Source organism: Camelus bactrianus, chromosome 12 (assembly GCF_048773025.1).
Source record: "Camelus bactrianus isolate YW-2024 breed Bactrian camel chromosome 12, ASM4877302v1, whole genome shotgun sequence".
Taxonomy (NCBI): Eukaryota; Metazoa; Chordata; class Mammalia; order Artiodactyla; family Camelidae; genus Camelus; species Camelus bactrianus.
Window position 1 is genome coordinate 70,305,490 of NC_133550.1, and position 14,068 is coordinate 70,319,557.

Consider the following 14,068-nt stretch of genomic DNA (forward strand, 5'->3'; position numbering starts at 1 on the left):
GGCTCTACCCTCCTGCCCCCCTCCCCATAGCTGTTTTCTCTCAGTGCCCCAACCTCAACCCCTTCCTCTCTTGGATCCGTGCCATCAGGATGAAATTCAGTCTCTCCCACCTTAAAACACTCAAGCAAAACCTCCTGAGATGCTGTCTGCCCAGCCAAGTGCCACCCTAGCTTTTCTTGCCCCAGGAATTTCTCTAAAGCGTTCCTCCAACGTCACCACCACCACCTGGCTTCCGTGGCCCAGCCCGCGTGCACCAGGAGAAACTCTGGTTTACTTCTAGCGTGTTTCCATGGGTGGGTGGTACTCTGGGAGCCAGCCCATCGCCCCCCAGAAGCAGCCCCTCCACTGAGGGTAAATGAAAGAAGCCCTTGGATTTCCCTTCGGAGGGCACGTGGACAGTGACAGACAACTGTCATGAGCTGTGCAGTGCAGGGGGCTGTAGGGCCACGGGGGGTCCCTGATCCAAGCAGGAGGGATAGGGGTAAAATAAGCTACCAAGCTGAGGCCTGAGGACATCCTGTCTGTGGGCTGTTGGGGAGATGGGACCCCAGGTCCACGGCAGCAGCAAGTGTTCTGAGGCTTACCTCCACCTGTTGTAGAGACAGGCAATTTTGATTTATTTTTTGTTTACTAGAGGGGTGAGTAACATGATCACATGTATTTTGGAAAGATGGTACTGGCAGAACTGTGGATGGCAGATTGAGGGACGATGGGATGCTGGTGGGAGAAGCAGCAGCTGCAGAACTGGGTAGGCCCCTGAGGTCCTTTGCGTGCCCCCCTGATTTGTGGCTTCAGAGCTGGAGTGCTGGGTCCCATCCCCTCTCTGTGGGTGATGCTCACCACCTCCTCCCCTCCTTGCCTCCCAGAGCCTTGCCATCTCTGAAACTCCCAAAATTGTGTTCCAGGTCTGCCTTCTCTTCCTGCAGGCCCAGGACACTGGAGGCCAGCCAGACACCTCTGCCAGGATGTCCCCCAGGCAGCTCCCTGCATCAGCGAACGGAAGGGTTGACGCTCCCCATCTGCCCCTCTGCTGTGCTGTTTCTCTGACCCATCCACTCTGTCCTGCCCCCTGCCCCCACACCCTTCCTGCCAGCCCTCCAGCATCCACCCTCCCTGCTGAACTTCACTTCTAATGTAAATGTGATCACATCACCCACTCTTGTCCCTGGTGAAAATAAACAAATAGAAACTCAAGTACCTGCTGATGCTTCCCTGCCTTTTTCAGGATGTAAGTCAACACTTGTGGCTGTGTTCAACACTTGTGGGTTTATTCATCCAGCAAATGTCTATTGAGGTTCTGTGACTTGTGCGGCAGGAGGGATGGAGACTGACCAGGTCACTGATGATGACCTGACAGAGGGAACAAGCCTGGGGCAGGGTAAGGCAGAAGAGGAAACACAAATGACCTAGAGATGCTCAGATGATCACAGAAGTGTCTGTAAGGGGGTGATGAGATAATTGTTCCTGCTGACACCGAGTCCACAATCAGTTGACAGTTCATCGGCTTTGTGGGGAGCAGTTTGCTCCAACTGGTAACACAAACACAGGCTCACCTTCAGCCAGAATTTCCGCTTCTGGGAAAGCATCCTATACAGACTCATCTATGAGCTTCACTGACGGGTTCTTGCTCTTGGAAAGCCTGGAAATCATCTACTTGCTCACTAATAAAGATCAGCTAATTAAGTCACAGGACACCTACATGTTGGTGTAGGGCCAACCATAAGAATGGCGGTCTCTTAAGTTCACACATGTTTTTACTGATACATGCATATATGTGAGTACCAAATATACACAGAGGACGCCCTCTCAACAACACACACTAGTGCACCCAAGAGAAATGGGGCGCCAGCCTGGACTTGGGAGAGGAATTCACAGTGGGGGGCTGTGAGGGGTTCTCAGTTCTTATTTAAATTTCTTGTAAAAACCACTTAATACTTCAGTAATGGGGAGAAAGGGCAGAGTTTTTATGAATACATCTGCTAGGGGAGAGGTCTCAAAATGCCCCCCCCCAATCCATGCAGGCACTGAGGGGTGAGACGCTCAGGGACTAGCTGGTGCAGAGGTGGTGGGTGTGGTTGACCCCACCCCCCAGCACTCACTACTTCAGCCTGGAAGTTTTGGCCCCTCCAGGCTCCGGGACAGTGTTCCCCACCAGAAGGAGCAGAAGCAAGGCTGGCATCTCCGGGTCTCTGGCCTGCCGCCCGGCGGGGAAGGGCCCCTCCGCCCGCGCTCCCTTCCCTGCACGCACAGAGCTGGCAGCAGGGCCGTAGCCCACCCCGCGGCCCGCCCTCTGAGTCGGGGTCCGGGGAGGGCGCCCCGCCCAGCCCGCGCGTCTAGCTCCGCCTCCCTGGAAGACTATTTAGCCTCGGAGGTGCCCGGGTTCCGGCCCCAGCAGGACCCCGACGGACAGCCGATGAGGAACTCCCCGCTCCACCAGTAAGAGACACGCCCGCCGAATTCGCACCCGAGACCCTCGCCAACGAACCAGGCTCCAGCCCGCCCGTCCGAGCGCTGAGGGCGCCCCGAGGAGGAGGTGGCTCAGCCTAGGGCGCCCCGACACCTGCCCAGCTCACTGCCTCCCGCAACCCCGCCCACCATGGCCTGGCACCTGACGGTCACCCTCGGTTGCATCAGCTTCCTCTACCTGCAGTTCCCAGGCACACTGTCCCTCGGCCTGGGCGGGAGCCGGCTGCCGGCGCGACCCAGGTGAGCCGGGCTCAGATCAGCCTGACCCCTGGTCCACGTGGCAGGAAACCCTCCCTCTCCCCAGTACCCCCAGCCCCATCTTGGGGAAACCCACCACCTGCTGCTAGGGCTTACCCCCCTAAACCCAGGGCCAGCCCCCATGCCTTAAGCAACCCATGAGCAGGGCTGGAGGCTTCTCTTCCTTTGCCTCCCCTCCTGAGGCATGCCCACTCCCCTACTGGCAGAGTAGCCCCCTCAAAAGGAAAGGTCAGCTATGGGAGGGGAGGCTGGAGGGGTCCCCAGGCCTGCCCACCTCCCACCACCCCAAAGGACTGAGGGAAGTCACTTGAGTCCTGAGCATAAGGACCTACTGAGGCCAGGGCTGCCCCTTGCCCAGGGAGGCAGAGGTGAATGGACATGTGACCTAGGCCGCAGGTCCTGAGCTCAGTGGGCTCCCCCTGGCCTGCTGAGTAATGTGGGGGCTGTGGGCTTCCCCTGGCGCTGCTCCAGGCTGTTGGGGAAGATGTGGGTTTCCCCTACCAGTGACCCCAGGCCTGTGTGGGAGGAAAAGTGGGTGGATTTATGGGCCTGTGAAAGGCTGGGCCATCAGGTTTACTTCCTTCATCTCCCTCTACAGGGAGCCCCCAGCCCGGACTTCTTCCAGTGGCTTGCAGCCCCGTTACCCTGGAACCCGGCCTGTGATCTGGAAGTTGCACCGAGCCCTCCAGCCACAGAAGAGTGCCAGCCTGGCCCCTGCTATGGGTCAGGCTCTCCGGAATGGCCCTCGCCAACACTTGGGTGCCCACAGGCCCCGAGCCCAGCTCCTGCGTGTGGGCTGTGTGCTGGGCACCTGCCAAGTGCAGAATCTCAGTCACCGCCTGTGGCAGCTTGTCAGGTCTGCTGGCCTGCAGGACTCCCCCCCTGTGGACCCCAGCAGTCCCCACAGCTATGGCTGAGGTGGGTCAGGCCATACCCCAGCCTGCCCCGGCTGGGATGCTACACCCAAATCCCAGAACTGCAGCTCAGCCCCCAGCCCAGAACCAGCCCTCAGAGCACCTGCAAACAGCAGTAACTAGAACATTGTACAGGCAGGCCCCTGAGGACACCCCATCCCACCCCACCCCACATCTACCAGGTTCTGCAACAGGCAACCTTGAATGGCTCTGGACACAGAAGCCCATGCACATGTGTGGACCTAGGCAGTCTGTATACCCAGGGGGTCTGCACCCTTGGGGTATAACACTCAGGGGACAGGGCCAAGCAGAGGCAGCCAGCAGCATTAGATGCCAAAAAGGGCTTGAGAGGGGAGGTGTCTGTGCAAGGATGTAGAGCACAAGCCAGGGGCTTGAACCCCTGTGGGCACGTCCGGGGAAGCAGGAGAGAAGGGGTGAGTTGGCCTGGCCTGGCCTCTTCACTGCTGGTCCTAACATCAAAGGGTTAAAGCTGAGCTGCCCTGCTCCCTCTGGGCCCAAGGTCACAATGGTGACCCCTGCCTGGGTCCCCTGTGGGGTTCAAGAGGTGTTCTGGGCCAAGGCAGGGCTGGGGTAGGGGGGAAATCTCCCAGCCCAAGTAGGTCAGTTAAGTCAGGTCCATCACCACCTCGAGGGGGTGGGGGCTCCACAGGCTCCCTGAGCCCCATCCTGCCCTGCGTGGGGACTCCATGGGACCGGGTGTGGGGACGACAGAGCAGAAGACTGAGCAGGTTTGCCAGGAGCCTGTGCAGGGGGAACTGGCCTCAAACCATCAGAAGGATGGGCAACCAACAGTCCACAGCCAGTAGGCAGAGTTCTCAGGGTGTGTCTGCCCTAGGGGAGGCTTTTCTGTGCGGTGATACCTGAGCCTCTGTTGGTCCCGCAGTACTGGCACCCCACACCGCATAGGCCTGGCCCAGGTGCAGAGAGGTGGTTATTTAACCAACATTCATGCAGCACTGAATGAGTCCGCCTCTCAGCCGCCCTGTGGGGAGGGCACTCTCCTTACTCCAACTCTGGAGGCAGATGCTGCAGCCACAGAGGTCAGGGCTGTGCCTATGGTCACTACCGTGCCCGCCCACAGAGCCCACACTCTGGATCACTAGCAGGCCTGCCCCTCAGACCCCTGAAGCCCCCCAGGGTGGGAGTCTCCTGGAAGCACCCATCTGGGCGTCCACCCTTGTGTTTGCTCTTCCAGCTCAGGGATCAGCTGGCCAGGTAAAGGCACCTCCCCTCCACTAGGCCCCGTGGGAGCTGTTCAGGCTGGTCCCTGCCCTATTGGAGGCCTCCGTGCACAGGGAGCTGAACTGAGGACAGCAGGGGTCCCCAGGGGAAGGCACTGAGAGTGCCCAGGTCCTGAGTGCACAGGAGGTATGTGTGTACCTGGGGAGCTGGAACGGGCATGTGTTAGTAGGGGATAGAGAGGCCAGCAGGCTGGGCCTCCGAGCCATGTGCCTGTGTGAGGGATGTCAGTAGAGGCAGGCAGGGAGGATAGGCAATGAGCAGGGCAAGGGGGACTGGGGACCAAGGAGAGGAGGGCTCCAGGAGAGTCGGAGCTCAGCTCTGCCAAGACCCTCCCAGACTCCGGCCCCGGGGCAAAGTCCTCTGAGGTCTGGTCCTCCACACAGGATGCTCCCTCTGCCAGGAGCACTGCTCCGCACAGCAGGCACTCTCCACGTGGCAACACAGGCTGCCGGACCCAGGACTGCACTGCCCGGTCCCCTCGCTGAGATGCTCCCTGAGCCTTGGGCCATCTTTCCTTACAGTCACCTGCTATGGTCACAGCACTGCACCTGGTGTCCACATAGTCCCTGAACTCCAGGCTGAGTCCAAGCTGCCCACCTCACACCCCACTTACAGGTCTGGTGGCAGCCCCCCAACTCCTCCCCCACCCTGCTACCCTCCCATTGTTCCTGCTCCTGCCAGAACCTCCTCTTCCTCCTCACCACATCTCTCACATCTGGATCCTGTGAGCCGGCTGTTCGCTCCTCCTCTTGGTCCAAGCCACCACTTGCTTTGGGGCTATGGTTCCTGCCTGCTCCCTAGAGACCCCGCTCCATCCTTGCAGCAACATCAGAGGCCTAACACTGAATAAAATACATCCCTCCCCACCCCAGGGGCTGACATTCCAGTGGGAGGGGGCAAAAGGAAACCAACCTCAGAGTAAAGTGAATAACGGGTGCACAGCACGTGGGAAGCAGCTGATGCTATGGGCTCACAGGGGCCAGGAGCCCTTGGCCATTTCAAGTGGGGGACCCCAGCACCCCCCCCGCCGCCGCCAGTTATTCTCAGTGCAGGCAGGAGGAGCCTTGTGGGGAACCCAACACCTCGCCCCTTGCCCACTGCCCTCTCCCACCCCAGCCTTTCCCTGGAGCCCAGGCCTCTTCCCAGTGAGACGAGAGCTTCAGCTCCAGGCAGGCACGTCGTCAATGTGGTCCCCGCCGCGTCCCCACTGCCCTGACCTGGCTGCTCATGACTCTGCTATGCATTCACCTCTGCCCTCACTCCAGGAGCCCGACAAAGACCACTCCCACCCGCCGACCAGACTTCAGGCGGCCTCCTCTGAGCCTGCTGCTCCTGAGTCCTGCCCCAGACAAGTGGGAACCCCACCCTTGATCTCACCGCCTGGGCTGCCTTCGGGCAGAATCCTGCCAGGTTGGCTTAACAAGAGTCCCTACGCTGGATGTCTCCTCTATCAATTCTCCGTCCTGACACCCCACCCCTGTGCCTTGCTTGGTGCCTGTAAATCCCCAGCTGTCTTTGCCGTGTTCAGAGTGGAGCCTGACCTCTCCCCTCCAGCTAGTCTTGAATAAAGTCTTCCATCCCATTTTAACAAGTGTCAGAATGATTTTCCTGAAACAAGCCCAGCTCAGCCCCGCATCCCAGGTGTTGTGGGTGATAGGGTGGGCCCGGGGTACGCACCGCCTATGGAGGGGCCCACTGTGGGCATGGAGCGGTTTAAAGCTTACGGGGCAAGAGTGGGAGTCTGGCTACAGGGCGGCCTCGACCTCTCAGTCAGGTCAGTTGTCCAGAGGCTGAGGTCAGGGAGGGGGGCTTGGCCACTGGGGCTGCCCCTACACTGACACATTAACTCGCTGAGCCAGGAGGAGGGTGGATGGTCACTCATTACCAAGGGCCAAGGCCAAGGGGCTGGGTGGTGTCCGGTCACTTATGTAACCTGTGGGCATATATAGGGGCACACGAGCCTGTGGAAGTCCTGCCCACTCACCAGCTCTGCCCCGTCCCAGGATGAAGGTGGTTGTGGTGAGTAGCCGGACCCACACAGGAGCTGCCCGGGGACCGCTCCCTGTGGAGTGGGGCTGCACCACGCCCCTCCCGAGGGTTCCCGCCCTCGGGAGGGGCCAAAGGTCTCCCCCTTCCTGCCATGGTCTAGCTGGGGCAAGGGTCATCAGCCTAACCCCTGGGCTCCGCGTGGACCCAGGTCTCCAGGAGGAGATGCCGGGTGGGGTGCGGTGCTCCCGCGCAGCATCCCCGTACGTCACTGGGAAGCCGGTATCCCGCACATCTGCTCTGCAGAGTAGGGCGCCAGGAGTGGGAAGCCTTCCAAGGCCCCTGCGCCTGTGCTGGGGAGGGGCTGTGCCCTGGGGCGTCTCACCTCGCTGCATCCACGTTGCAGAGTCCTGTGCCCCGGGGGATGGCCTCACTCCCTCTTGGAGCTGGCATCACGGTGTAATGGGTTCAATCCCCCACCCAACCAGGGCCCAGACCCTTCCCTGGTCTACCGGCCTGATGTGGACCCAGATGTGGCCAAAGACAAGGGCAGCTTCCGAAACTATACGGTAGGACCCTGTCCCCCAGCTCCTGGGGAGGGTAGCACCTGTCCCCTCACACAGCTCCAGGGGCCACCCTTGGGGAGGCCCCGTGTGCACCTGGGGCCCAGCCTGGGAGGGAGGAGATAGCAGCTCCCTGGGGTGAAGGGCAGGCGCTGGCGAGCTGCCTGGCTGACTGTCCGGCTTGCAGTCTGGGCCGCTCCTGGACCGTGTTCTCGCCACCTACAAGCTGATGCACACGCGGCAGACTGTGGACTTCGTCAGGAAAAAGGTAGCTGGTGGGCTCCTAGCCCTAATTCTCCCAGTGCCAACCCCGTGGCCACACTGACCTTCTCTTCCTGGCCAGCATGCCCAGTTTGGGGGCTTCTCCTATAAGAAAATGACCATCATGGAGGCTGTGGACATGCTGGATGGGCTGGTGGATGAGTCGGACCCCGACGTGGACTTCCCTAACTCCTTCCACGCCTTTCAGACGGCTGAAGGCATCCGGAAGGCCCATCCTGACAAGGGTGTGCTCCCCACCTGCCCCAGCTGTGGGGATGGGGTCAAGTAGGGGTCTGTCCCTTTCCCGGTAGGCCCTGCCCACCCCGCCCACCAGCCTGCCCTGTTCCTCTCTCTCCCAGACTGGTTCCACCTCGTTGGGCTCCTGCACGACCTAGGGAAGGTCCTGGCTCTGGCAGGGGAGCCCCAGGTGAGGAGAGGTTGGGGAGTGGGTTCAGCAGGGTGGGGCTCAGGGCAGTCTCAGCTATGGGCTCTGGATATCCACTTGGTGGGCAGCCAGTCACGCCCACCCACGGCTGCCTGTCCTCCCCAGTGGGCAGTTGTTGGAGACACCTTCCCAGTTGGCTGCCGTCCCCAGGCCTCTGTGGTTTTCTGTGACTCCACCTTCCAGGATAACCCTGACCTCCAGGATCCTCTGTACAGGTGTGCCTCCCTTGCTGTTGGTCCTCCCTCTCCCCAGTGAGCTCCTGAGCCCCCCTCACCCTCCATCTCTCCCTGCAGCACGGAGCTTGGCATGTACCAGCCCCACTGTGGGCTCGAGAATGTCCTCATGTCGTGGGGCCATGACGGTGAGGCCATTTAGTGAGTGGGGTGGGACAATGGTTGGGGACCACGGTTGGGGACCACCTCTCTGGGTGCCTGGTGGTGACACCCTCTTTCTCACAGAGTACATGTACCAGATGATGAAGTTCAACAAATTCTCCCTCCCACCAGAGGTAGGTGGTAGGGAGGAACCAAACCAAGAGCCCAGCCCAGCCTGGTCCACCCCAGTCCCGTCCAGCCCAGTTCAGTCTACCCTAGCCCAGTCTAGTCCAGCTCAGCCTAGTCTGGCCCAGCCCAGCCCAGTCCAGTCCAGCTCAGCCTGGCCCAGCCCAGACCAGCTCAACCCAGCCCAGACCAGGTCAACCCAGCCCAGTATGGTCTGGCTTAGCCTGGCTTAGTCCAGCCCAGCCCAGCCCGGCCCGGCCCAGCCCACCTGGAACGTGTGGGGTGTGGTTTCCTCTTGCCCCAGGCCTTCTACATGATCAGATTCCACTCCTTCTACCCGTGGCACACGGGTGGCGACTACCGGCAGCTGTGCAGTGCGCGGGACCTGGCCATGCTGCCCTGGGTGCGGGAGTTCAAGTAGGGCTGTACCTGGGGGGGATGGGGGGGAGGGAACGGGGGACGGGGACAAGAAGGGTGCATGGAGGGGTTTCACGAGGCACCACACCTCCCCCAATGCAGCAAGTTCGATCTCTACACCAAGTGCCCTGACCTGCCTGACGTGGACGATCTCCGGCCCTACTACCAGGGGCTCATCGATAAGTACTGCCCTGGCGTCCTGCGCTGGTGACCGGCCTGCCCGCCCTGTGCAGGCCTGGCCGGGCATCTGATGATGGTCCCCGTCAGGCACAGTGATGGCCTGCCTGGCCTTTCCAGGGGCCCCCACTGTGCCCACCTATGGGCTGCACTCCCTGACCTGGTGGCAATAAAGACCTTGAGGCAGCCTGTGAGTCGGAGCCTCACTGAGGCGGACACTCAGTCCGTGTGCGGCCTCTTGGATACACGTCCTGCTGTTGCTGCCGCCATAAGCATCTCACTAGTCCTCTGAGCTCTGGCATCAGAACCTGGGGTCACCTTGCTCACCTCCACATTCTTGAAACAGTCCCTGAGCCCTCTGGGCTTGGTCTCCTTAAACAAAACACAACATCTGTGAGCTAGAAGAACACACTACAGAAACATAAAATGAACACACAACCCTGAAGAGCCCCCCAGGCTGGTTTTCTGGGTGCCCCAAGGTGCGGCCTCACCTTGGCTGGACAGTCACCTCCTCCCTGTGGCTTCATCCCCCAGGAGTAACCCTCAGCGCTGCAGGGAGCGCCAGCCGCTGCCACCCCAGCGTTTATCTCTGAAGAAAGTGGGTTGTTGGTCTGGGAGTTTCCTGTGGGAGTTCACGGATTGCAGCCCCTCAGTACCCAGCAGTGTTTTCTCTGTATTTCCTGCTAATTAGTAAAAGAATTCAGAGGCTTACTCAGTTTCAGGTTTGGCTTGTTGGGGACGGAAGCTGGCTTTAGTAGGAGGTACAGCTGGGGAGTGTGTGTGTCTGTGTGTGCGTGTGTGTGCGTGTGTTTGCATGTGTGTGTGTGTGGCCTCAGGGTAGTCTAAGGGTGTCCTTCCCCATTGGCGTAAGAACAGCCGCTTCCCTGGTAGAACCTGGCGGGTGGTAAAGTGTGAATCCGCCAGTGCAGTTTGGATACTGTTCGTGCAGGAGAGGCAAATAAATGCTCTTGTCTTTCTCTCAACTTACCAATTTGCAAGAGCTGGCTCCCCAGCATCCTTCAAACATGATCAAGTTGTCTGCTTCTGTATCAAGAACGCAGAGATGTTAGCTACTTGTGCTTCACCTCAGTGAACTGATACCTTTCTGGTGCTCAGTCAGGGTTGGGGAGGGGCTTGCAGGTGGGCTTCTGGGTCCTTCTGACACCGTCTCGGGGTTGTCTTGCCATCTGGTGTAACAAGATGCCCAGACTGTTAACATCCTGTGTCTACTGTGACAGATTACCACAAACATGGTGACTTGTTTTAAGAAACAATAGAAATGTGCTGTCAAGTTCTGGAAGCCAGGAGTCTGAGATCCAGGTGTGAGCAGGGACAGGCGCCCTCTAGAGGCTCTGGGAGGGTCTTCTATAGCTTTTCCAGAGGCAGGTGGCCACCAGGATCCCCGGGCTGGTGGCTGCGTGTCTTTGCTCTGTCTTCTTTACGTGACTTCTCTGTGTGTCAGTCTCCCTCTGCCTCTCTCTTATGAAGACGCTTGGAGGTGTTTAGGGCCCTCCCGGGTTATCCAGGGTGATCTCCTCATCACAAGAGCCTTAGTTATATCTGCAAGATGCTTTTGCACAGTAAGGTTACATTTGGCCGTTTTTCAGCTTACCACAAAGGCTGCCCTAGACGTGGAATCAGCCATTTCTCCAGCAAACCTTGGTTTCTCCAAGTGGGAAATTGTATTTTGAATCCTCGTGCTGAGGCTGAAGACCCAATCACTTGAATGTCCACCTCCATTGCCCACTGCCCTGACCCTGCCTTGCCCGGCTGCTGCATGGCCCCGCCCTCCAGTCCTGCCCAAACCCCTCCTGGCCCTACCCTTGTGCCGCCATCAGGAGAGGGCTGGCTCAGGTATGCTAGAAGGCTTTGCCCAAGATCCTCCCCGCTCACTGTGCTTCCTTCTGGAGCATCACTGCCTACCCTGGGCTTCCTCGTACCATCCCCAGGCAGCCTCCCCAGCTGCAGCCCCTTCAGCTTTTGAGCCCAGGCAGGGCAGGTGCAGGCTGCCAAGGGGGGTCTCTCCCTAGAGCTGCTTGTGGGGTGCAGGGGGTGCTAGAGAGGCAGGTCTCTGAGGAGGCTGCGGGGGAAGAGAACCGGGAGCCCAAAGCTGGGGGCGAGGCCCGGCAGTCTGCCATCCCAGAGGAGCCTCCCCCATGCAGAGCAGGAGTGGCCACCTCCCCCGACCCCTGAGCCTCTCTGTGGCCCTGCAGACCCTAACCTGGCCACCTGCAGAAGGGCCCCAAGGTTTGGGGGAGTGGGGGCCAGGGCCTCCATATTTCTGTCTACCCAGGGGACTGCCAGGCCTTACGGGGTCGGGGGCGCAGGCACTGGGGCCACTGAGGAGCCCGCAGAAAGAAGGGGGCTCGGCTTTGCCCTGATGCCCGCTCGCTGCACACAGCCCCTCCTCCAGCCCCTCCTGTGCCAACTGTGGCCTTCCAGCACCCTTCTAATGAGTTATATTTCTCTTGAAATGAGCCAGTTTCCTTCAAGAAAGTGGTTGCAAGCAACGAGAGTCTGAGAGGAACCTAGGACTTGTTATCAGGCCCATTTGGGGCCGAACATTGCGAACGCCCTGCGAGGGTTGGAGGCGGCTCTTGGCCTGCAGGGGCAGAGCTGCTGCTTACAGGCTCTGCAGCCCTGGACAGGTCATGGGGACCACTGGGGGCAGGCACCAGGGGAGGAGGGCTGCTTCTAGGGGCACAGATGGCCCACGGGAGTACAACCAGTTCAGGTCCCTAAACTTCAGGCTCAAGGCTTGGACTGAAACAGGAAGGTCTGTGATTGTGCCCAGACCACAGCTCCTGGAGTGTGGCCAGCAGTGGCCTGGCTGCCCCTGAAGGCCTGGGTCCGCAGGGGGCCTGTGCGGTCACTGCTGTTCTCACAATAGGCCAACAAAATGGTCAGTATCACTCAATATAGAGAAAATGTTTGGTGTCACTACTAGAGAAATGCAAATCAAAACTACAATAAAAAGTAAAATAAAATAATGTAAAATACTCGTCCCTTTTCCAACAAAACATCTTACTGAGGCCGGACTGTCTTAATATATTTTGACCAAAGCATATTGTAACATTGACCAGAAGTGGATATAAGAAGCCAGACATTGAAGAGATTTTGCAAAAACATAAAATTATGCCACTCTTCTCACTCATTTTTATCTTGAAAAATAGTTACCTTTCAATTAAAAATTTATTATGATAACACATAGTGAGTTCATTTTTACATTTAAGTAAAATTAATAAGCAAATATTTAAAGATATTCTCAGTGTGATTTCCAATGTGGTAAACATTGACAGAAAGAATCCTAATAAACAAAATCTGTTTGGGGTCCTCAGTAATTTTTAAGAATGTACAGGGGTCCTGAGACCAGATGGCCTGGTGACTTCCTTTTGCAGAAACCGCAAAGCTGGCCCCGGGGGCTCCATGCAGGCAGAAGTGGAGGCCACGTGTAGCTTTCTCACCAAACTCCAGGGCTACCAGCATTGCCACCCCAGAGCCCAAGGGGAGCAGGTGGCCACTCCCAAAGGGACCTCCCATGTAGTGAGCGGCAATTTGTCACCACTGACCCCCTTGTGTGTGGACCTGCCACCCACCCCATGCTCCCTTCAGCACTGCCGTCCACTGACTCACAAACGCCCTTCACTGAGGGGCCTGTGCAGCGCTGCCTCTGCTTAAAGGAGAGGCTGGTGTTCGCAGGACCCCCTACACCCCATGACCCCAAACCAATGATCTGAGGGAGTGAGTGGTGCAGAGACCACTGAAGACCCGGCCCTGGTGCCAGCTCAGAGACACTGCCCTTGGGAGTCAGGCTGCGGAAAATGCCCGGCGGGGAGCCCCGAACAGTCCGGTGTCTATAGGGGAGCGGCTCTCACTCTTACACCTGCCACCCCAGGCGAGGCTGTGGCTGCCTGTCCCAGTGGCCGGGTGATGCCGCATGTGGACTGTGGCTCCTGAGGAAGCAGGGCCTCCTCCCAGAGACACAGCAGCATCTCCTCTGAGTGGGACACAGTTTAGAGCACCTCTGCCACTGGACGCGCAGGTGTGGCTGGCGTGGACCCCCACCGGGAAAGGGCTGCTGGCGGGCGGCTGAGAGGCGGGAGGATGCGGAACAAGCTCCAGGAGACCCCGGGATGCTCGAAAACCACCAGGCCCAGCGGCCAGGGTCAGTGGAAGACACAGTGCCCTCTGCAGATGGGCCCAAGGGCTCAGACTGTCACCAAGCAGGACCCTCTGGGGCCTTTCCAGGACAGGCCCCCCTTGGCCCCCATGTCCTCTGCCTGCCTCTGGTTTCTAGAAAAACTTTAGCCTCATAGGCCTCCCTGAGTTCCAAATAGTACACTTAATCAGAGAAGTGAGAAAACACAGAAAGAAAGGAAAACAGTCCAGCAAGACAAAATAGTAACAGTTTAGCTATTAAACAAAGTCAAGGACCTGTAGCTCCTCCTCAGGGTCTGTGGATCATACTCTGAGCCCCATCCTTTGAGCTGCTTTGCAGGTGCTGAAACCCCCACCAGGCGGAGGAAGTTAACTGTGCTGCCCACCAGCCCGGAGACCCCAGACCAGCTGGAACCAGAAGGCTGATGATGCTGACGCCCCAAGACCTCACTACCCACCAATCAGAGAGTGTTCTCCAGCTGATCACACAGCCCACAACTCCTGCCCTCACCCTGTCTTTAAAAACTTTTCCCTGAAAGCCTTCGGGGAGTTCCGGCCTTCTGAGCGCCAGCTGCTTGGACTCCTAGCTGGGCACCTGCAGTAAACGCTGTGCTTTCCTTCACCACAACCAGGTCGCAGATTGGCTTAATTTTCCAAGCT

The 14,068-nt window shown here is 58.8% G+C and overlaps 2 protein-coding genes across 9 annotated transcripts; both read left to right on the forward strand.

Moving 5' to 3' along the window:
* Positions 1 to 2,346: 2,346 nt before the first annotated feature.
* Positions 2,347 to 6,304, forward strand: ADM2 (adrenomedullin 2). 2 transcript variants are annotated; one of them, XM_010957311.3, is made up of 3 exons: positions 2,347 to 2,706; positions 3,323 to 3,642; positions 6,167 to 6,304. In XM_010957311.3, the coding sequence occupies exons 1-2, from the start codon at positions 2,597 to 2,599 to the stop codon at positions 3,639 to 3,641; spliced, it is 429 nt and encodes a 142-aa protein (XP_010955613.1). In that variant the 5' UTR covers positions 2,347 to 2,596; the 3' UTR covers position 3,642; positions 6,167 to 6,304. The 2 variants fall into 2 exon arrangements, with proteins under 2 accessions (XP_010955613.1, XP_074231958.1); XM_074375857.1 differs by lacking the exon at positions 6,167 to 6,304 and having other exon boundaries at positions 3,323 to 3,812.
* Positions 6,305 to 6,789: 485 nt separating this feature from the next.
* Positions 6,790 to 9,961, forward strand: MIOX (myo-inositol oxygenase). Of its 7 annotated transcripts, none has more exons than XM_010957312.3 (10): positions 6,790 to 6,920; positions 7,376 to 7,456; positions 7,638 to 7,718; positions 7,794 to 7,956; positions 8,071 to 8,138; positions 8,262 to 8,371; positions 8,450 to 8,517; positions 8,615 to 8,664; positions 8,961 to 9,073; positions 9,176 to 9,961. In XM_010957312.3, the coding sequence occupies exons 1-10, from the start codon at positions 6,906 to 6,908 to the stop codon at positions 9,282 to 9,284; spliced, it is 858 nt and encodes a 285-aa protein (XP_010955614.1). In that variant the 5' UTR covers positions 6,790 to 6,905; the 3' UTR covers positions 9,285 to 9,961. The 7 variants fall into 7 exon arrangements, with proteins under 7 accessions (XP_010955614.1, XP_045374312.1, XP_045374307.1 ...); XM_045518356.2 differs by having other exon boundaries at positions 6,813 to 6,920; positions 7,294 to 7,456; XM_045518351.1 differs by lacking the exon at positions 6,790 to 6,920 and adding an exon at positions 7,098 to 7,150 and having other exon boundaries at positions 7,294 to 7,456.
* Positions 9,962 to 14,068: the final 4,107 nt, after the last annotated feature.

What these genes read in the sequence shown, in the direction of transcription:
- ADM2 (XM_010957311.3), top strand. Translation starts at nt 2,597, where the DNA reads ATGGCCTGGCACCTGACGGTCACCCTCGGTTGCATCAGCTTCCTCTAC. An exon ending in CGGCTGCCGGCGCGACCCAG is followed by an intron (nt 2,707 to 3,322) that starts GTGAGCCGGGCT and finishes CTCCCTCTACAG; the next exon opens with GGAGCCCCCAGCCCGGACTT.
- MIOX (XM_045518351.1), top strand. Translation starts at nt 7,113, where the DNA reads ATGCCGGGTGGGGTGCGGTGCTCCCGCGCAGCATCCCC. An exon ending in TGCTCCCGCGCAGCATCCCC is followed by an intron (nt 7,151 to 7,293) that starts GTACGTCACTGG and finishes TCCACGTTGCAG; the next exon opens with AGTCCTGTGCCCCGGGGGAT. An exon ending in GCAGCTTCCGAAACTATACG is followed by an intron (nt 7,457 to 7,637) that starts GTAGGACCCTGT and finishes TCCGGCTTGCAG; the next exon opens with TCTGGGCCGCTCCTGGACCG.